This window comes from Cherax quadricarinatus, chromosome 68 (assembly GCF_038502225.1).
Source record: "Cherax quadricarinatus isolate ZL_2023a chromosome 68, ASM3850222v1, whole genome shotgun sequence".
NCBI lineage: Eukaryota > Metazoa > Arthropoda > Malacostraca > Decapoda > Parastacidae > Cherax > Cherax quadricarinatus.
This window is the reverse complement of record NC_091359.1, coordinates 2,794,597-2,816,906: the sequence shown is the minus strand read 5'-3', so window position 1 is coordinate 2,816,906 and position 22,310 is coordinate 2,794,597. Positions and strand designations below refer to the sequence as shown.

General features: G+C 37.0%; 1 protein-coding gene across 1 annotated transcript; it reads right to left on the bottom strand.

The window, feature by feature from the left end:
• Positions 1–6,734: 6,734 nt before the first annotated feature.
• Positions 6,735–22,171, bottom strand: LOC128697831 (protein tramtrack, beta isoform). Its single transcript, XM_053789764.2, has 7 exons — positions 22,073–22,171; positions 17,794–17,882; positions 17,215–17,406; positions 14,797–15,489; positions 13,634–13,903; positions 12,514–12,662; positions 6,735–7,153 (listed from the first exon to the last, which is right to left on the bottom strand). The coding sequence occupies exons 1-7, from the start codon at positions 22,077–22,079 to the stop codon at positions 6,865–6,867; spliced, it is 1,689 nt and encodes a 562-aa protein (XP_053645739.1). The 5' UTR covers positions 22,080–22,171; the 3' UTR covers positions 6,735–6,864.
• Between the last annotated feature and the right edge of the window lie 139 nt (positions 22,172–22,310).

Below are 22,310 nucleotides of genomic sequence, written 5' to 3'. Positions count from 1 at the left end.
TACAGTATAGACAGATAGCTAAAGTGTCAACTACCTTTTTTTGAAGTTGTTAGGAGTGGGGCCACAAGTTGTCCAATATTAGAGACATGACCGAGGGTTAGTTGTGTTAGTACTTCTTACGCAAGACTAGATTACAAACCTGTTGTTAGTTAAATCACACAGCTACATCTCTCTAGGAATAAATGTCATTCTCTGGAATTAGTAACAAACATATTTCATGACTAGTCACTCATCACAAAGTTCCCTGCACATACATTTTTTAAATGGCATGAAAAATTGCTTGAGACATAATCACTTAGTTGAGTACATGTGATGCACAAGCAACAAGTGATGTTAATGCACTTCCTTCCGTGAGTGCAGTCTTGCTTGTATCTTCCTAGGAACAAGTACAGTTCTCTGGCATTAGTACTGAACTCTCCCTAAGAACATGGAACAAATAAATATAATTCTCTAGTGTTAGTAAGAAATTTCCTTGCTAATATAAAAATTACTATCTGATATTAGTAATAGACTTACATCTTGACTAGTTTTCCATGATCAAACACAAGTCTCTGCTATTAGTAACAAAACTTATATCTTGACTAGCAAATGATTAACAAATGTCATTCTCCAGTATTAGTAGCAAATTTGATTCCTGCATAGTTACTCATGACAGAATTTTTCACTCATTACATCAAATATGAAGTTAAATTCTAACATAACAAACATGTGAGTGAATGTTGAATGTGCTAATGTTGATGGTGTGAATGCACTCAGCCCTTAAAAATATCATGCTACCCATCAATACCACAATGATTGCTCTGATAATTTGTCATATTTATTAAGAGTGATGAAATGTAAATGCCACATAGAGAGCAGAATATATTTAATATAATATTTTTCCTACCAGGCTTTATCAAATAAAGTCCTTTAAGATGACTTACTATGTGGTGTTGCTTCTTGGTATTGCTATCAACACAGTGTCTTCCTCTATCACTCGCATCAAAGTCAAAGTTTACTTTGTCACAACAGGCAATCCTATGTTTTGTTCTGAACACATCAACCCTCTACACATACTATCGTATTTCTATTAGCATAAGAAATGATACACCTGCATTCCATGTTTGAACTAGAAATTGGCAAATTTTCATTAAATTCCATTTTACAGAGCCACTGCCTCTCCATCCATATAAATTTATATTTTGACTATTTTGAGAAAGACAGACGCTTTGCATATGCTTCCTTCAAGTGACTTACTAAAAAAGAAAGTTTATTTATCCCATGGAGTTAAAGTGATTTAATTACTAGTTTAAGGCAAAAGATCTTGGTAAAAGATCTCATATTTAATACTGATCAACACTTTTATAATCTACACTCTTTCAAACACTGCTTAACTTTTTGTTCAGTCTAATACGTTTCTTTCTGAAAAGCTCCTTCTCACATATGTCAGTGAATATATCAATGATCAATTTTTCCAGCGAGTGAAGCAGAAAACAGGATTTTTAATACTCATAAACTTCAAGCACAAAAATGAGATTTAAAAGTTAGAGAAAAAGGCACAAAAGTATTGAGAAGATGGGGCTCTTCCAGAGCTACCTGCAAATTCTTGTGGGCTAGTATGTTTTTAGTTGCCAAGAATCACTACAGTTAAGGGGATGTGAGTGCACTAGCATCATCAACCTACTGAAAGTCATTAGGCACTAACAGTGAAACAGTGAGTGCTGGTTTGGCTCAACATTAACACCTTAAAGGGCACAAACCAGCTTGGTACAAATGTTATTAAAAAGTTGTCAACATATCATCCAATGACTACACATTACCTAAGTTAATATTATTAAGTACATAAATTTACTGCCTCACAATTAACGTGGCAGAAAACCTTCAAGGATTTATTGTCTAATTACTTAAGGCATGGACATATAACTCTACAATTTGACAGATATCATAGAGAACCTTGAAATTTGGTACACTATAGTGTAATACAAATAACCTTGCAGCTCACTGTGTTGATGAACTATTCCACAAAAGTAAACAGTAACCTTCCCTGGTGTGGTCGAAAGTCAAAATGATGATAAACAGAGTAACACAGACACTTCTAGCAGAACAGGCAGGCCTCTCCTATGCAACGTTATGCTCAAAAATGAGCTTTACTTGAGTCATAACTTGAAAAAGATCACCTTAGAGCAAGACTGTGTGGTAAAGGCTTGGTCTGTTAGACATGTCTTTGCATTACCCTAATAACCTTAATTGCAGCAAATTTCTTAATGTCTGTTTTAACAGCCATTTGATCTGCCACAGCCAACTCAATCATAGCAGCCCACCACATGCATCATTTTACAACTACCACTTGTCTTAACTAATCAATCAAAATAGTAAACTTAACACATGTCCTTCTGAAAACAGCCAGGGTAAACACCTCAGGTAATTCCTCAAGATGTTGTCACTTTGTCTTTGCAAATTTCCTCACTGAATATGGCAGCTCTCTCTACTTTCATCCCTATCAGCTTTCTCTACAACACACCATATTAAATATCAATGCATCACCAAAATCTATTACTTTACATACAAGCTCGTCAATGCTGAGAGTAATGATGAAATTGGACCAATATAATTGTATCTGGGGCACTGCACCGAAGAGGGAGGGAGTAGGCACACTACTTTTTCCACGTTAAATTTTGCCTCTATATTGCAGCTATCACAATTGAGTCTTAACATTTTGTAATTATTTCTACATGCGACTCCTGTCAAATTTATGAGGTAGTCACAAATTTTAAAAAATTTTAATTTTTTTGCTTTAAACAATTACTCTCTCTCCCTCTCCTTAGTGCCCTGCCTCAAAAATAATTGTGCCCCCTTGCCACCCTTTATCAATTAAAAACTCTATGACTGTCAAGACTGTGCAAGTAGTAAACATATCATTTGGTTCTAAAAGCCACAAAAACACTGCAGCAAGGAACAAAAAATTTGTCTTCCAACCCATGACATGTCATTTTAACCTGATGGTTCACTGTTATTATATCCATGGTGGGTTCCATATGATCCCTAAGTCAGGCCCCCTTCACTTGAAGGATTTCTAATGACTTTTCTTTTACACCTCTCTTTTCTTACTTCCTACTTTCCCAATATTCTTCTACCCAGACAATGAGGTGTCCTGCTGAGAGTAATAAAAAGATACAAGTGCAATGTAAGCTTTTATTATAACAATATTTTCACTATGTACTTTTATCAAGACTTGATAAAGTTCTACACAGAGCAAAATATTGTCACAATAAAAGCTTGCTCTGTATCTCTCTCTTTTCCTCACTTCTCACTTAAAAGTACGTATTGTACTATACTATTCATTTTTAAAAGTACTCTACTATACTACTCACTTTTAAAAGTATTGTACTATACTACTCACTTTTAACCCTTTTGAGGGTCAGCAGGCCCTCTCCTAAACTTGTTCTCAGGGTCGGAAATTTTTCAGAAAAAAAAAAAAAAAAAAAAATTTATGTTTTCTTATGAAATGATAGAGAGACTTTTCCTGATCATAATGACATCAAAAGTATGAAATTTGAATGAAAACTTACAGAATTATCCTCTCGCAAAGTCAGCGGTCTCGACAACGTTTATGCATCGGCGATTTCACCCACTTTGAGCCCTATTATCAGCCAATTCCAATGTACCAGTCGACAAAAATTATACCTATTTCGCTAGAACTCCATTTTATCTATCGAATGAGTACAAGAAACCACCCATTTACCAATTTCAACTAACCAATAACGTGGTCAGAAATTGGCAATTTTGCCAATTTCACACAAATTTAAAAAAAATGCCAATTTCCAAATAGGGTCCAGAATAAACAAGACAGACATTCCTGGCACTAAAGTAACATTTTCTCTGTTCACTACTCATGTTCCCAGGCCTCTGTTACATTTCTTTTGCTTTCCACTTTGACTTTTTATTCTCACAAAAAATTGAAGATTTATGTTATGCAGACTACTGCATTCATGTAGACATGGTGTAGAAATGGTATAAATAATATCAGCGCACTTGTGAAAGAATATTAGACTCACCAGATGACGTGTATTGGACACGTGGCATGATTTGTTTACCTTTGAACTTTGGCAAAAATTGAACATTTCTGCTATTTTGAGCTCAATTTCAAGGTACTTTTCATTGTGAAACCAATCAAAATCATCTCAATTTCCATAATATGTCTTCCATTCTATAAAATGAGACCAGGAAAACTAGAATACAACCATAAATAGGATACGAAAATACACTGCAAAGTTGCTGTTTTAAACCAAAAACACGGTCGGAGTTTTTTTTCTTATTATGCACTGTGTGCTGCAGGATTTTTTTTATACTGTGCACACTGACCACATAGACCCATTCTTTCATATGTAGGCCTACCAGCTTTCTCTCGCTAGATTTGAAGGCGCTAGAGTTTATGCGTACTAGTACGGCACCAACCCTGGCGTGCAATTATTACTAGTATGGCACCAACCCTGAAATGGTTAAAAGTACTGTACTATACTACTCACTTTTAAAAGTACTGTACTACAAACTGTAGCTTTAATAAAGAAAGCTAACTGGTCCTGCCACTTACTAATTTCTTCAAGCATGAGCACATACCCTCATAACTACCTTACTCAGCTAGCTTGGATTTAGCACTGCAAGCACATGTCACTAATTAATTTTCTAAAATAATAACAATAACGAAAATTTGAAAATGAACGAAAAATTACCGAAAATAGATGTTAACCAACCAGCACTTTAAAAAGATGTGAATGTCAATTAGTAACTGCATAGAGTGGACAAAGGGGCATAAGTAAAGATATAAATGAGTTATATTAAACAGGAACACTGATGAACTCGGGATAAACAAAACAAAACACTTAAGAAAACAAGGAGATCAGTAAAGGCTACTCTTGGTCTGTGCATTTGTTTTGTCCCTTTTTCGACAGTGTTCCCATCATTCCACTCTTAATGGTTAGCAACATATACAAGATACCTTGCTTAAAACTTTACATTTAGCCTACACTTTCACTATAAATAAGTGTAGATAATAAAAAAGGATACATTTCCAAACAATTATGTGATGTAAACTGATAGAAAAATTAATATTGATACTTTTACATCAAATTTGAACTCTTCTTACTCTCTGTGCACAATGATATAACAGCTCTGAAATATCTTCAAGTCTGAGTGGATGGCTGCAAATTATTTATAGAAAGCCTAGCTTATTCAAATAGACTGTCAAAGGAATTAAACATATCAGTTGCAGATGGATCCCAACTGTTCCCATGATCAATTTCAGAACTTTGGCATAATTCCTTAGACAATGTATCTTTTATGGCACAAGAAACCAGACAGAAACTAAAAGAGGTTGAAAGCCTGACGGCATGAATTACACTTACAGCCTGAAAAGGTATTTCACAAATTAATTTCTTCACTGATTTTTTCAATTCATGTTTACTATCTGTTCATGTTCCCCACAGAGAACTTAAAAGAATGCTAAATTACTGGAAGGCCAATGGTAACTTCACTGTGAATTGCCACGACCAAGATTCCAAAGATTAACTAGTAATTCAGGGCCAGGCTGCCAGAGATTATAATGGAACACAAGACACAAAGTCATATAGGAATACAACGCCAGAGTAATCTATGTATACAAAGTCAACCTACTGTTTATTTCATCTGGCAGCTAAATTCATGGGGCATATATTATATGCCTAAATGATTATTAAACACAAGAAAAGTTGCTGACAACAAATGATGCTACCTATTTTCTGATTAAGGTGGTTATGTTCTAGACCTAAAAGCACTGATATCAAATTCCACAATTTTAAATATTAAATCAGGGAAGTGTATACTAATGTACTGACCACAACAGCTGCCATATGTCACATGTGTTAGACATTACGATGTGAATGGTTGTAAACAATCAAAGTGCAGACACACAGAACACCAGAAGGCACCAAGCTCTGAGAAGCTCTGATACGTTGCAAATTTACTGCTGCCAAATTAATGTTACAGTATATAGTTTACCATGAACAATTTAGCTATACTGTAATTCAATTCTATTTAAAAACTTAATGACTTATATAATAAATGTTAATATTAGAATGTATAAAATTGTTGCAGGGCCTTAAGGTCCAACTGTTAAGGTTGTTGTTACCAGCAACACTGAGCATTGGCTTGTTAACACAGGTGAACAAGTCCTATATGTTGGAGTTAACATGTGGTAAGTGGTTTGTGTGGCAATATTCAGACTAGACTATTATTGCAGCTTCATTGTAACATTTGTACACATATAAACACACAAATACACACACACACTGCACTCACACACATGAATTTGGTAATCATGTTTCTTCTGACTAGGTACCAAATCTACAATCAATGCATTCACATATGAAAAGTACATTGTATAGTAATAACACACTCAAAATCTATCTATAGTCTGTACTGATATGAGCAAAGAGGCAAGGCTTCTTAAAAATTTGGTTGTATACAAAATTTCTTAACATCAATTATTCTATTATTGAACATTAAGGCATTTCAAATATTGTCAATATGTAGATACAAAAATCTTTGTCTGAAACAAACTTTAGGTTTGCCTCTATTACTTTCAGGCACTGTAAAATTTATTTCATAAAAATGCATTACTGTACATTCAAAATATATTTAACCTTTGTGGTAGTGGACCACTTCTTCAGTGCAAGAATTCAAAGCACTCTAATTTCCAACATTTGATAAATTATCAACAAAAAAATGTTGAATGATGTTAATAAATTAACCCCCAATCTGCAATCCCCAATACAGATACATAGTGGCAAGCAGTGCACCTGTTCAATAGTGATATTACAAATACTCTTATGAAGTGCAACAGCTAAACCTTTACTGACCATCATCAGCTTGTGAACGTGAGTCCTCATCTTCTTCCTCTTCTTCCTCTGTGTCCTCAGCGATGACCAAACCTTCATTATGATCAGAGGAATCATCCCTGTCTCCTTCTCGGTCACCTTCATCTGCACACCCATCCCTGCCGTCACCACCTTCGTTTTCCAAGCCGTTCAGACCAGGCAGTCCTTTTCCATCTTCTAAGCTCTCCCCATTATCAGTTCTTCCTCCACCAGATGGCAACATTCCAGCTTCTTGACTTTCAACTTCTATAGGGTGATGTTTCCTGGAGAAACACACTAAATTTTTATTTATTTGCTTCAAAAAAAAAAAAAAAAAAAAAAAAAAATCTAAAATGGAAACTAACAGTTTTCAGAATGTCCTGACTCTTATTAAATTGTCAGCAAGGAAGAAAAAGAAAAAGAAACTAGAGGTCAAGTCAAGATAGAGGGAGGCGGGCAGACAGTCAAGACTGGAGCAAAACATTTTCTAATAAAAATTTTAAATTTATTGGCTAGCTGTGAATTTTATTCTTCACCTCATAAATATTTTGGTCTTCAATGTTTGTAAGATGGCAGAAAATGTTGCCGTAATTAAAATTAACTAGTAGTAGGCACTACTCAAATGAAATACCCTGTCTCAGAACTAATTATCTCTGTGAAAGTTTGCTTTGAATAAACAGTTAACAGAACCTACTAAAAATGATAAAAACACCAGACACGAATAATGAGAAAATAATTGGAGACATAATAATTTCAAATACATGTACAGTGAAACCTCAAATATCGAACTTAATCCGTTCCAGGAGCTAGTTCTAAATTCGAAAAGTCTGAAAATCGAAGCAATATTTCCCATAAGAAATAATGGAAATACAATTAATCTGTTCCAGAAACCCAAAAATATACACAAAAAAATACATTTTATAGAGATTAATTACAGTTTTACATACAACAAATACTATAGTGTTCAATTATGTACATAAATATAAAACAACATTTTTACTTACCTTTATTGAAGATTGGTGATGGCATCTGGAAGATAGGGAGGAGAGAGGGAGTTGGGGTTAGTGTTTGGAAGGAAAATCCCCCTCCATGAGGACTTCATGTAAAGCCCTCTCTGAGGTTACTTCCCTTTTCTGTCTTTTAATGCCACTAGGACCAGCTTGAGAGTCACTGGACCCCTGTCTCACAAAATAACTGTCCACAGTCCTCTGTTTCTGGCACCTCTTTAACATTTCCCTAAAATGGGACATAGTTCTGTCACTGAACTGGTTCCAGGAGTTTTCTGTACCAGATCGGCATGCAGCTTCCTTGCCTTTTCGCAAATGTAATTGTCTCTGAAACATATCACCTGCCATCTCTTTATCCCTGATCCACACCAGGAACACCTTCTTAAGCTCTTCAACTAATTGTGGTCTTTTTTGGTTAGCATATTAACACCTTTTGCAACATCAGCTTCCTTGATTTGTTCTTTCTTTGCCAGGATAGAACCGATGGTCGACTTGTTTTTCCCATACATCCTGGCAAGCTCAGCAAGTCTCGCACCACTCTCATACTTCTGTATTATTTCCTTCTTCACATTTATGGTGTTTCTCACTTTTACCACAGGGGTACCACTAGCAAATTTCTTTGGGGCCATGGTAGCTTATTTCACAGTCCCACAAGCACTAAACACAATGAAATAATCATAAAATGTTTGAATGAGAGTGCAGGTTAGTGTACACTCAAGCATCAACAAAGCCAGACTGGCTCACGGTGCCTGAGTGGGGACACGGACAGAGCGGGCTGGCGGACAGGTCCCGTACCCAGCGGTCCGAAAATGGGGGCACGTTCGATAATAGGGACAAAGTTGGTTCGAAAAAAGGGTTCTATTTTTGAAACGTTCGATAAGTGATACGTTCAAAATTTGAGGTTCCATTGTATAATATACAGCGGTACCTCGGTATACGTCTTTAATCCGTTCCAGGACCCTGGACTTATACCAAACAGGACGTATACAAAACGAATTTTCCCATAAGAAATATAGGGAAAACGCTTAATCCATTCTCATGAAAAAAAAAATCCTACTGTTATTGGCAAATTATACATTGATAGGGTGGTATAAAATAATTTAAACACTGCTTAATACTAAAATATGTAATTTAAATACTGCTTAATACAAAATATGTAATTTAAACACTGCTTAATACTAAAATATATAATTTAAACACTGCTTAATACTAAAATATGTAATTTAAACACTGCTTAATACTAAAATACATACATAAATACAAAAGAATTAGATGAAATAAATGCAAATTTAACCTCACTTTACTTTCTGAAAAGAGTTGAGTGCCTATTAGGATAGTGCTGAGAAGGGAGGAGGAGAAAATGTTATTGTTTGGAAGGAGAGTCCCCTTCTCTTTTCTGTCTCTTTTTCCTTTTGGACCTGGTTGAAGCTCACCAAGTTTGACTTTTACTAAAAATCTGTCCAAAGAACTTTGTTTATGCTTTCTCCTCAGGATGTTTCAGAAATGTGACATTGTCTGGTCATTCCAGACAATGCTATTACGGCTTGTTTGGGCTTTGTTAGGGCGGTTCTTCTCTGCAAAATTTTTGATGTGCATCCATCTGGCAAAGATTTCCTCCATCTCCTCTTCTGAGACTGAAGTGTGTGCATCCATCTTAGTCTTGTGTTCCTCCTTCTAAAGTTCCTGCAGCTCCTCGGGGGTCAGTTCTTCCCTGTGCCCCTCCACTAACTCCTCCACATCACCATCACTCACATCCAGACCCATGGACCTGCCCAGAGAGACAATATCCTCCACTACAGACACAGCCTCAAAGTCCCTTTCAGCCACTGCTTCTGGCCACAAATTCCTCCAAGCAGAGTTCATTGTTCTGTATGAAACTTCCTGCCAGGCTTTGTCAATGAGAGTTATGCAATGAACAATAGTAAAGTGATCTTTTCAAAACTCTCTCAGGGTTAACTCTGTGTCAGAGGTTACTTCAAAGCACCTCTGGAAGTGTTTTAGTGTAGAGTTTCTTGAAATTACTGATGACCTACTGATCCATGGGCTGAATGAAAGGAGTCGTGTTAGGGGAGAGAAATTTTACAGTGATGAAGTCAAACACTGGCAGCACATAGTTCTGCAAGCTTGGAGGGTGAACTGGAGCACTGTCCATTATGAGGAGGCCCTTCAGAGGCAGGTTTTTCTTCTCTAAATAACTTTTTACACTTGGCCCAAACACAACATTAAGCCATTTGTTGAAATATTCTCTGGTTACCCAAGCCTTGCTGTTTGACCTCCACATCACAGGTAACTGAGTTTTCTGCCTCAGGTTTTCAGTGGTAGATCAGTAGAGGCTTCAGTTTGCAATCCTCACTTGCATTGGCACAGAACACGAGTGTTAACCTATCCTTCATTGGCTTGTGTCCTGGTAATGCCTTCTCCTCTTGTGTAACATAGGTCCTATTAGGCATTTTCTTCCAAAACAGGCCTGTTTTGTCACAATTACAAACTTGTTGGGGAACAAAACCCCCAGCCTCCACAAATTCCCCAAACTCTGTAACAAAATCATTGGTGGCATCTTTATCATTTTGACCCATACAAGTTCTAGCACGTGAATCGTATTCCAAACAAAGGTTGAATACCAAGCAAAAATTTTCGCATCCAAGTTGGACCTATTCCAAAGCGGACGTATACCAAGGTACCATTGTATACGTACTTTAACTGTAACCTCACTAAAGTACATAAGCTATCAAAAAACTGACTCAGACAAAATAAATAACTCTTAAACCTTCCCTGAGAAACAGTATTCAGCACCCCTTAACCCGCACCAGAGCATAGAAAATTGAATATGGAAACATACAAAGCCTGTGTAAATATGTTTCACTGAGAAAGATTATATGCATTTCAAATACTGAAAGAAAACATTCAAGAATGTACAGAAGAAAATGGGTTACTGAATTACTTTAAAGAGAGAATATGTCACAATAAAGATAAGATAATCTACACCAAGAGATTAATGATATAGAAACGAAAACATTCATACCAGACAAAGGCAGCCCAAAAGTAACAAAAAGCTGTTCAGAAAATTGAAAAAATCCTAAATATTTCTACACATATACAATGCCAAAGTTAAAAGCCATTCATTACTCATAGGCAGTTCATACACAAATGACAAAAAACAAAAGAGTGAAATTTTGAAAAATCAGTTTGAATCAACATTCAGAAACCTATTAAATAACAGCTGAGTCTTAATAGTTCTTTTATTACCTATGCCCAGCCTACAAATCATATACTGTAGCTGGCATCAGGCATAAATCCTAAGCATTTTATAAGGAAATAGAAAACAAGGATTACATTTCATGATCAAGTGGCAAGAAGCAAGTGTTCAAATATGTGTATGAGCATAAGGTAAATTATTTACCATTATAATTTTTTTTTTAACATGTTGGCCATTTCCCACCAAGGCAAGGTGACCCAAAAGAAAGAAAAACCCCAAAACAAAGAAAAAAACTTTCATTATCATTCAACACTTTCACCATCACTCATACATAATCACTTGTCTTTGCAGAGGCACCCAGATACGACAGTTTAGACAGTTTAGATAGAAATTACGTATTAATAAAATATGTGGCATAAAACTGTGCATGTAGCTTCAACTGATGAAGATCAATTATAGTGCTATATATAACTTAATGAAATATAGGATGCTGCCAAAGAATATAATATATGAAGGAAATGTTCACGACCTATCAATTTCTGCGTCTAAGATAATCACATCTGACCGAATGTAAGCCAGTGGTTGCTCTGCAGTGGCCTGACATACGACCAACAGCTACCTCATTTGAATCCAAGTAGAAGGCCACCTATATATAGCACAATATATCAGTGGTGGCTTCTTATCATATCCCTGCCACAGGGCCTACGGCACAACTGAAGGCTCATCATATGACAAAGACTTGTGTAAGGTGAGTTTCCCTGACCAGTAATACTGCTTAACAAGTTCTGACACATTCTAGGACTTTAGGGGAAGTCATACATAGAATATTTTAAAACATGACACTAACGACATACAATACCAACAAGTTAGTGAATTAGACATATGGAACACCTGCTAACATGCACAACATACTGTCTCCAGTATGTAATCTCTGTACTGAATTGAAAAGGCCACTGGATGACAAAGCATCTTTCTAATAAAAATATCCAGGTGATAAACATGTGTCTCATTCATCATTCCAAAGTATCTTTACATGTACACATGAGTATAATAAAGTAACATTTTTAAATATTTAGTTGAAATAAAAATTATGCATATCCTTACAGCTATTCACTGCTTTTCAAATCAAACGGTGAGGCTATGGCTAAACATTGCCTATTAGCAGTGTTGTAAAGGAAACAGGTACAGTTAGTGAAAAATATTATTCATCCTGCAAATATACTGCGCTCAGCTGGATATTCCCCTCAAGGAAGGTTCCTTGATGCTGGTGAGGGGCTCTTGGTCTAGGGAATTGGATCTGTGCTCCAGTTCCCTGAATTAAGCCTGAATACCTTCCACATCCCCCCCACAGGCACTGTATAATCTTAAAGGTTCAGTGCTTTCCCCTTGATTATAATAATAATAATCAGCTGGATATTAAAGAACAGTTGTTCATAACTACCTTGTGTGGGTTTTTAGATTATCTTTGCGGCCAAAAGCAGCAGAGCACCACGGGCATGGAAAGCGTCTTGGGTTAAGGTGCTGCTTCATGTGGCGCCGGAAATTTGCTATATGCTTGATGGTGGCACCACACAACTGACAGGTCAGACTCTGAAAATTATGTTATATTATGAACAATATCATGCATAAGTTGCCTCACATTAATGATCACAGGCATTTTAATTAAAGCACATGTAGGTGTAGGAATAAAATACCTTGTCTTCAACATTTGATGATGAAATTTGTGAACTACAAGCTTTCTTCTCTTTATGTAAGTTCACTTCGTGTGAATTCGCTATTATGCTATGTCCCATTTTTACAGATGATTCTACTTCTGCGATATACAGTCATAATATGCAATTGCAACAGTTTGCAAAACAAAGTAAAGATTCTTATTATGCATAATTAACTGTTGATAGCCTTACTGAGCTTCATCTAGTTTCCATGGAACTGGCACACAGTCACTGCATAGTGATTGACACCTGTACTGTATGTAACATAGGTAACATTCCTTATATTTTTTTTAAGTTTGCATAAAAAAGGTACAGTATATCACATCCCCAAGATAAGAGGTATAACTTGGGAGTACAGCCTCTCTTCACTTAGCGATGCACTTGTTTACCGACGACTTGGCCTTACAATGGGCTCTCTGACCAATGTGCATACCTAAATAATGTATATTAGAGCTGATTTCCTCTATTCTGTTCATTACAATATACAGTACACTATTGTATAAACATTTAAAAATATACTAAAAATGTTATCAATGGTGCAAAGGTGACATTAAAACGATATCAAAGATGGATGACACAAACCCACTACCATTACAGTATGCTTCTTGCCTAGCAATGAATTCATATACTGATGTGGTCTTAGGAATGGAACTCCATCATTAAGTGAGGATAGGCTGTATTGTACATAAAAATGTCAACTTATGGCCAGTAATATACAGTACTATATTACCTTTATGAAAACTATGAACTGCTGTAAGTACGTACATTATTATACTGTATTTAGATTTTTTGCAAAATCATGTGAATTACATCATTAAGTTGGTTGTGAATCCAAAGAAAATCACTTACCCGGGACTCCTTGTTAGTGGGGGAGGGGACCTGCTGTTCCTGCACAGTGGTTGGGATGAGTGGGGAGAAGGAGCGCTCCTCAGCCCCAAGACTCAATATGTGGCGGTAGCTGGCCAGCAGAGGGTTGGTAAGGTCACTTACAGCCCCTCCCATTTCACCGGTGGTGTCATATAGGGGTAGGAGAGAAGGGTCCATACATTTTTCTGTCTCTGCTGTGGCAACAATGTTGCTGTCTACATCCACTTCACATTTTATATTTTCTTTTGGGATCTGTGAGTTGAAACACAAAAGTACCTACATCATCTCAGTGTAAGAGGATGAGTACTATTATTAAGGCTTACATTAACATTTAAAACAATAATTTCATGGTAGCTGCATATCCTCCTGGTTGGGAAAATATACTAACCCTTATTCAGAGTCTCTGTCAACTCTTGGTGGCCATACACAGCCCACCATGTACTATTATGAATCTCAAATGCTATTCTTTATTATACAGAGTGTCTGTAAACACCTTCCTGATGTGAAATTGTGGCAACAGCCACCAAGAAGTGATGACAGGACTCAAGAAACCAAAAGAACCTTCATTATTAGAGGTACACAACACATCAGCCACATCTGCACTTACACCTGATGTATGACCCTCCTCCCTGCTATACTATATATGAGCATGTCTTTGTAAAGTTCACTAAATGTGAATAAAACATTGTTAGAAGTATGTACACAGTACATACCTCTAACAATAAAGGTTCACCTTTTTCAATCTTCTTATCAGTACAGTACCTTTCTGAAACTTTCAATTTGCTTTAATTTTAAAAATTACTTTCAGAACTTTACGTAACATTTTTCTTAGGCTTAGAAGTAAACCCTCGATGTAACAGACCTCAGTTTAATAGAGTGAAGAAATATGGGACAAAATTCTCCATCAACTTATTCAAAAAAATGAACAATGTCAATTGGTTACAGAAATACCTGTTATTATTTCTTATATTCCTTCTAATAAATTTATGCCATAGTAATTCTATATATTCTATCTTTTAAAATAGTCCCATGCAAATAAGACTTGCATTACATTTTTAATTCCCTTATATGAGACTTATGGCAAATATTAACAAAAAATCAATGATCAAAATCACGTCCAAAGATATGAAGATGGGAACCCTTACCTTTCCATCTTTCACAATCTCTTGGCTGTTAGAAAGCAGAATGTTTGATGACAATCCTTTACCTCTTCGACTTTCTTGGGGTTCGTGATTCTTTCTTCGAGATGCCCCACGGCCAAGGTCTTTGACAGTTTCTCCAGCATCCCTTTTACTTGAAGATACTTTAGTGGGGGAAGGGAAGAGAGTTCGGGGAATTGCAATGGACTGAGCGACAGTATGAGCAACGGACTGAGCAAGTGTTTGAGCAGCGGTGACTGATTCCAGGCCCTCAAGGCAGGAGCGAAGTTTGGATTCTGAGAGTGAGAGGTCCCATGTGGGGTTGGGAGTGTGGTCTTCTTCAAGGTCATGGTCAGGGAGGTCTACACACCCAGAATCCATTAACTGTGCAAACCCCTCATTTGTCTTGTTACTTGATTTGTTTATGGCATGGCCATAGCTGTTAGCAGGAGACAACAGTGATGCAAAGTTGGCATCTAAGCCCTTAGACTCTCCATTATTGGTGGATAGACGGGGGACTTTCTTTGGCCGAGGATTGTGGCTATGAGGTGTAGGGGAAACTGGTGAGATGGGGGGAGATGCTCTCTTCTCTCCTGTGCTGGCTTGTTGATCCCTTTGTGAGACATCTCCAAGACCTTTGATGCGCAGACTCTCAGCAATCTTGATGAGACCAGTTAGTTCACTGTTTGCAACACTTACCTGATAAAAAAAAGTCCAATATACACAATTAACTGTATTAAAGCTGGAGGTTTAATACAACTTTAGATACCAATAAGAAACAAATTGGTTACCTAAACTTTCACTGGTAGTTGAAGACATACATGAAGATGCCTTGAAACAGATGAAATCTTAGGTCACTGTTATTCTTGCTTTCACGTAAGAATTTATAAACTAATTCAAGTGCAATTATGAATTATTATGAAGTGTGAATTACAGGACTTTTTTTTTTGTTAACCTTACTCTGACTAGATACTGTACACATTTCAAGTTTTAAGTAAATCTTAACCCTTTGACTGTTTCAGTTGTACATATACATCTTATGAGCCACTGTGTTTGACATATATACGTATACTCAAAAATTCTAGCGGCTTCAAATCAAGCAGGAGAAAACTGGTAGGCCCACATGTGAAAGAATGGGTCTGTGTGGTTAATGTGCACCATATAAAAAAATCCTGCAAGACGCAGTGCATAATGAGAAAAAAATATCTGATCGTGTTTTTGGATTAAAACACCGACTATGTGGTGTATTTTCGTACAGTATTTATGGTTGTATTTTCATTTTCTTGGTCTCATTTGATAGAATGGAAAACATATTACAGAAATAGTGGTGATTTTGATTGGTTTTACTATGAAAAGAACCTTGAAATGGAGCTCAAAGTAGGGGAAATATTTGATTTTTGCCGATGTTCAAAAGTAAACAAATGATGTCATTGTCCAATAAATGTCTAACTAGCCATTCTAATATGCAGTCATGAATGGGTTGACATTATTTTTACAATTATTACAATATTGCAGTAGTCTGCATAACAGTAAATCTTCTATTTTTTTGTTTGAATAAAAATTCAAAATAGAAAGCAAGAGTAATATCAGAGGGGCCTGGAGACATGACTGATGAGCAAAGAAAATGTTATTTTAAAGCCAGGATGTCTGCATTGTTCATTCTGGACCCTATTTTGAATTTGGCATATTTTTTAATTTGCGTGACATTGGCCAAATTGCAAATTTCTGAACACGTTATTGGGTAGTTGAAACCGGTAAATGAGCAGTTTCTTGTGCTCAATCAATAGAACAAATGGAGTTCTAAAGAAATAGCTATGAGTTTCGTCAGCTGGAACAATGGAATTAGCTGAAAATAGGGCTCAAAGCGGGCGAAATCGCCAATTCGTAAATATCGCCAAGGTCGCTAACTTCACGAGAGCATAATTCCGTAAGTTTTCAATCAAATTTCGTTCTTTTGGTGTCATTCCCATCGGGAAAAGATTCTCTATCATTTCACGAGAAAAAATAATCTTTTTTCAAAAATTTTTCGACGCCAGGAAGCACCTCAGGATTTGGAGTTGTGACAGTCAAAGGGTTAATAACTGCATTAATTGTACACTTTGATTTCCACTTTCAAGAAACAAGCAACAATTTTTATTCAAGATGTTCACATGTAGTTGAAAGTGATTTGTTTCTCTTACTAATTATTTTTAACACACCAGTCATCTCCCACCAAGGCAGGGTGGCCCGAAAAAAAAAAGAAAAAACTTTTCTTCATTTTACATTTAGTAATTAATACAGGAGAAGGGGATAGTGGCCTCTTGCTCCCAGCATTTTAAATGCCCCTTACAACATGCATGGCTTACTGAGGAAGGATCCTTTTCCACTTCCCCATGGAGTTTTCTTATTAATTGTGAATTGTTAAATACAAAACAATTCTCATACCTCCCCACGATAGATGAACTCCAGGAGAGCCTCGAGCTCAGCCTGCTTGACATCCCTGAGGTATATGAGCGGGTGTTGGGTGGGTAATCGGGTAAATAATTGATGGAAATAAGGGGAGCATGCAGCCAGAACAAGCCGGTGAGCTGGGTAGCTACCACCATCACATAGTAGAGTAACATCCACAAGCTGGTCCTGAAAGTTAAAAATGAATATCAATACATGTACAGTATTTTTGATGCTTTGGTGCTTCTACAAATGTCCACTCTCCTTTTCATACAATATTATCTACAGGCTAAGATTTGTTGCTGTGCCTTTGCTTATTTCAAAACCCTGTCTTATCTAAGGTATAACAGCATTCCCTAGGATGCCACCCACAAGAACAGCCAGGAGCAGCAGGTGTTAGAGAGATTTGCACATGTCTCGTCCTGCTTGGAGATACAACCCAAGTCCCTTCAGCTAAGAGGCAAGAACTCTATTATTGTGCAACAGATCACAAAAAGATAAGGGGTGAAAGAGAAGAGGAAAGAGCAGGAGGAAAGAGCTAGTAATAAGTCCTATTTTATCAAGAAGATGGCTTACCTGGACACGAAGCTGCGTAAAAACTTCAGCAAAATTAGAGCGGTGGTTGTTCCAGGTTAATAGGAACTGGTCTGCCCCCATGACTAGATCTGCAAGGAAAAAAACATAAAAAGTCATCCAAAAATAATGCTCTGAGATAACTTTTCACTACCAGATAGTTGCAATAAACAAACAAAAACTGTAAATTATAAAAGTTTTACAGCATCTGTAAAATAAAATTAGATAATTGCAAAAAAAACTAACTCAATAGTGGCATCAATAATTTTGCTATTGCAATAACAGAAATAAAAGCAATCAAATTAATACACAAATTTCGCCTTCATATATACTATACTGGTCTACAAAAAATCACAGCTTCTTATCAAATTACCATTATGTGTAGATACAAAATTTGTCGATACCAGTTAAGTGACTGTGTATTTTAATATCACAGCACCATAAGAACAAAAATGCTGTACCTTCACCTTCACTACTGATGAGTTCTGAGAGTTTTTCTACTCCCAGAGCCCGGTCATGGGCCAGGTTCGTCTGGTGCTTGCTTGGTCAAGCAAGCTGTTGCTGCTGGTAACCCACTGACCCACATATTTTCACCATCCAAAAGAAATATTGCATAATCAAACCTAACTTCATACTGTGAATTTACCTTGAAAACCGAGCCAAGATGCTTATATATGTCTTGTAGTCTCTATGTTGATTAGTTCAATATCTTTATTATGCAGCCCATACCCATTCTGTGGGCGGTAGTCAAAAGATAACAGAGGTACATGATGGGTCCAGGGACTGGACCCCAAAGTTTTGATAGCTGAACAAGGTACCAAGGTAATGAGCTCCAGGTAGATCTGGTCACGAGTTACTGTACAAGGTAATCTATGCTGAACTGAGCACTTAGCCACACAAGCAATGAGATTTCACTACAGTTATTAATCACATTGTTACTTCATATGTACAGTAGTACCTCGAGTTATGAACTTAATTTGTTCCAGAAGGCTGTTCAAGTGCCGATACCAAAAGAATTTGTTCCCATAAAGAATAATGTAAATTAGATTAGTCCATTTCAGACCCCCAAAAATACACTTACAAAAGCACTTACAAAAATACACTTACATAACTATTCGATTTGGAAGGTGTTCAAAACTCGAGGTACCACTGTATTTCAATTCATCACTTTTGGGGAAGAAGTTGTACTAATGACAAGTTGATAAAAGACACTAGATGGTAAAATGAAAACCTTGACTTTTGCTTGTTTATTATTCCTCTGCAAGCTACAGCGTGTTAGATAGGAGTGAATGGAGACGAATGGTATTTGGGACCTGACGAGCTATTGGAATGTGAGCAGGGTAATATTTACTGAAGGGATTAAGGGAAACTGGTTATTTTTATATAGCCAGACTTGAGTACTGGAAATGGGAAGTACAATGCCTGCACTTTAAAGGAGGGGTCTTGGGATATTAGCAGTTTGGAGGGATATGTTATATATCTTTATATATGCTTCTAAACTTTTGTATTTTGGGTACCTCTGCAAAAACAGTGATTATGTATGAGTGAGGTGAAAGTGTTGAATGATGATGAAAGTATTTTCTTTTTGGGGATTTTCTTTCTTTTTGGGTCACCCTGCCTCAGTGGGGGAGGGCCAGCTTGTTAAATAAATAAATAAATAAATAAATATATATATACAGTGGGACCCCCGGTTTACGATATTATTTCATTCCAGAAATATGTTCAGGTGCCAGTACTGAACGAATTTGTTCCCATAAGGAATATTGTGAATTAGATTAGTCCATTTCGGACCCCCAAACATACATGTACAAACGCACTTACATAATTGGTCGCATTGGGAGGTGATCGTAAAGCGGGGGTCCACTGTGTGTGTGTGTGTGTGTGTGTGTGTGTGTGTGTGTGTGTGTGTGTGTGTGTGTGTGTGTGTGTGTGTGTGTGTGTGTGTGTGTGTGTGTGTGTGTGTGTGTGTGCATGTACTCACCTAGTTGTACTCACCTAGTTGAGGTTGCGGGGGTCGAGTCCGAGCTCCTGGCCCCGCCTCTTCACTGATCGCTACTGGGTCACTCTCCCTGAGCCGTGAGCTTTATCATACCTCTGCTTAAAGCTATGTATGGATCCTGCCTCCACTACATCGCTTCCCAAACTATTCCACTTACTGACTACTCTGTGGCTGAAGAAATACTTCTAACATCCCTGTGATTCATCTGTGTCTTTAGCTTCCAACTGTGTCCCCTTGTTACTGTGTCCAATCTCTGGAACATCCTGTCTTTGTCCACCTTGTCAATTCCTCTCAGTATTTTGTATGTTGTTATCATGTCCCCCCTATCTCTCCTGTCCTCCAGTGTCGTCAGGTTGATTTCCCTTAACCTCTCCTCGTAGGACATACCTCTTAGCTCTGGGACTAGTCTTGTTGCAAACCTTTGCACTGTGTGTGTGTGTGCGCGCGTGTGCGTGTGTGCGTGTATATATATATATATATATATATATATATATATATATATATATATATATATATATATATATATATATATATATATTTTGCAGAGGTGCCCAGAATACAACAGTTTATAAGCATATATAAAGATATATAACATATCCCTCCAAACTGCCAATATCCCAAAACCCCTCCTTTAAAGTGCAGGCATTGTACATCGCATTTCCAGTACTCAAGTCTGGATGTATGTATGTGCGTGCATGAGTGCGTGCGTGCGTGTATGTGTGTGTGTGTGTGTGTGTATATATATATATATATATATATATATATATATATATATATATATATATATATATATATATATATATATATATATATATATATATATATATATAATAGAGGAATGGGAGGCATTTTGGTTCAAGTCAAAGAACAGAAGAATCATTCAGTTCCTTATATCACGAGCCCCTGTCCCCTTACCAGCATCATAGTACCTTCCTTAAAGGGAAGGAAATAGGGAGTAATGTGTATTTTCATATTAGATACCTGGAGGGTATATAAAAAAAGGAATAACATTTTATGATGACTTAGCCAAGGCTAACCAAAAAAATTTGATAAAAACCTAACCAAACAAGACCCATCTAATCCAAGCTAAAATAACCTAACATAACTTAGTACTGGATTCTCTTTATTTACATTCATCCCGGCACATGACACAATTTAATACTAAGCACTTATTAGTAAGTTTATTTAGATACAGATCCACATAAGTACAAAAATCATACATAGTAATATATGTGTAAATTACGTAGGATAACCCTCCTTCCCCCAAAAAAAGTCAGACAGTGAGGAAACACTCGGTTATAAAACTGGCTTGGGTCAGTGGGGGGCTTGGACCTGCCTATCATGGGTCAGTAGGGCTGCTGCGGTGTTCCTTCTTTCTTATGTTTTATGTCTTTTACTGGCACTGGACAAGCACCTAAAGTCGGTTCCTGACCAGCCGGGCTGTGGCTCGTACGTTGGTTTGCGTGCAGCGAGCAGTAACAGCCTGGTTGATCAGGCTCTGATCCACCAGGAGGCCTGGTCACAGACCGGGCCGCAGGGGCGTTGACCCCCGGAACTCTCTCCAGGTAAACTCCAGGTAACTCATCAGTATCATTATACCAGCTGATTAACTTAGATAGGCTATGAAAACCAAATTAAATATATTTTTTCTGATATCTCCAAAATTAAAATTTTTCGATACAGGCTGTATGTGCTTTAAAATGCAAAGTGATGGCCAAGTTCTGCCAAGTAGTAATCATATCATTATTACAATCAAAACTAAGCACTAAACTCACAAGGGTCATACAAAGCAGCAGTCATAACTATAGCCAAAACTTCTCGTAAGGTTTAAATAATAAGATATTTAGAGGATCCTAATGAGAATAAGTTACTTTGTCTGGCTTTAGGTTATCCTAGATAATTTATGGATATGTTATTATATATAATAATTTGTATAACTGTATTTATGTGTACCTGCACCTAAATAAACTCAAATTACTACATCCATTGGGGTCTCCAAACACACCAACGTACTATCTTGTGTAATAACATATTTACATTTTATGTAGCTCCAATTGATAAAGAATAAGTAAATTGTGATGGATATAGCAAGTACTGAGAACAGGAGTCACTTATGAGGACACTTGAGGTGAAGAATGTACATTGTTTTGGTCAATGTTGGATCACGTAGCAGAAGCTACCTAACCCCGGGACACATTAAACCCACCATTATGCCCCATAATTACCATTTCTCTCAACCTTATACCCTCACAAATACGCTCGTGGGCCTCATCCTCCACCTACCGTTCATTGACGAGAAAATACTAAGAAATAAACCGTGTATAATTCACATTTTTGTATATAAATTCTCTAAACCACAACTTTTGTTGTGGTTTTTGTGGCTATGCGAAAAGGAGAATTATGTTAGACGCGACTGAGAGAGAAAAGATGGGATCAGATGAGCGAGAGGAAGGTGCTCCTGAGGAGGCTATAAGGGGATTGAAGCTGGTGTAGGAGGATCAGGGAGTGTGGTGGCACCCAC

Bases quoted from the DNA above. Each gene is read 5' to 3' on its own strand.
- LOC128697831 (XM_053789764.2), bottom strand. The intron at 15,490-17,214 runs GTATGAGAATTG...TTTTTTTATCAG, and splicing joins AGTTCATCTATCGTGGGGAG to GTAAGTGTTGCAAACAGTGA. The intron at 13,904-14,796 runs GTAAGGGTTCCC...TTCAACTCACAG, and splicing joins AGATTGTGAAAGATGGAAAG to ATCCCAAAAGAAAATATAAA.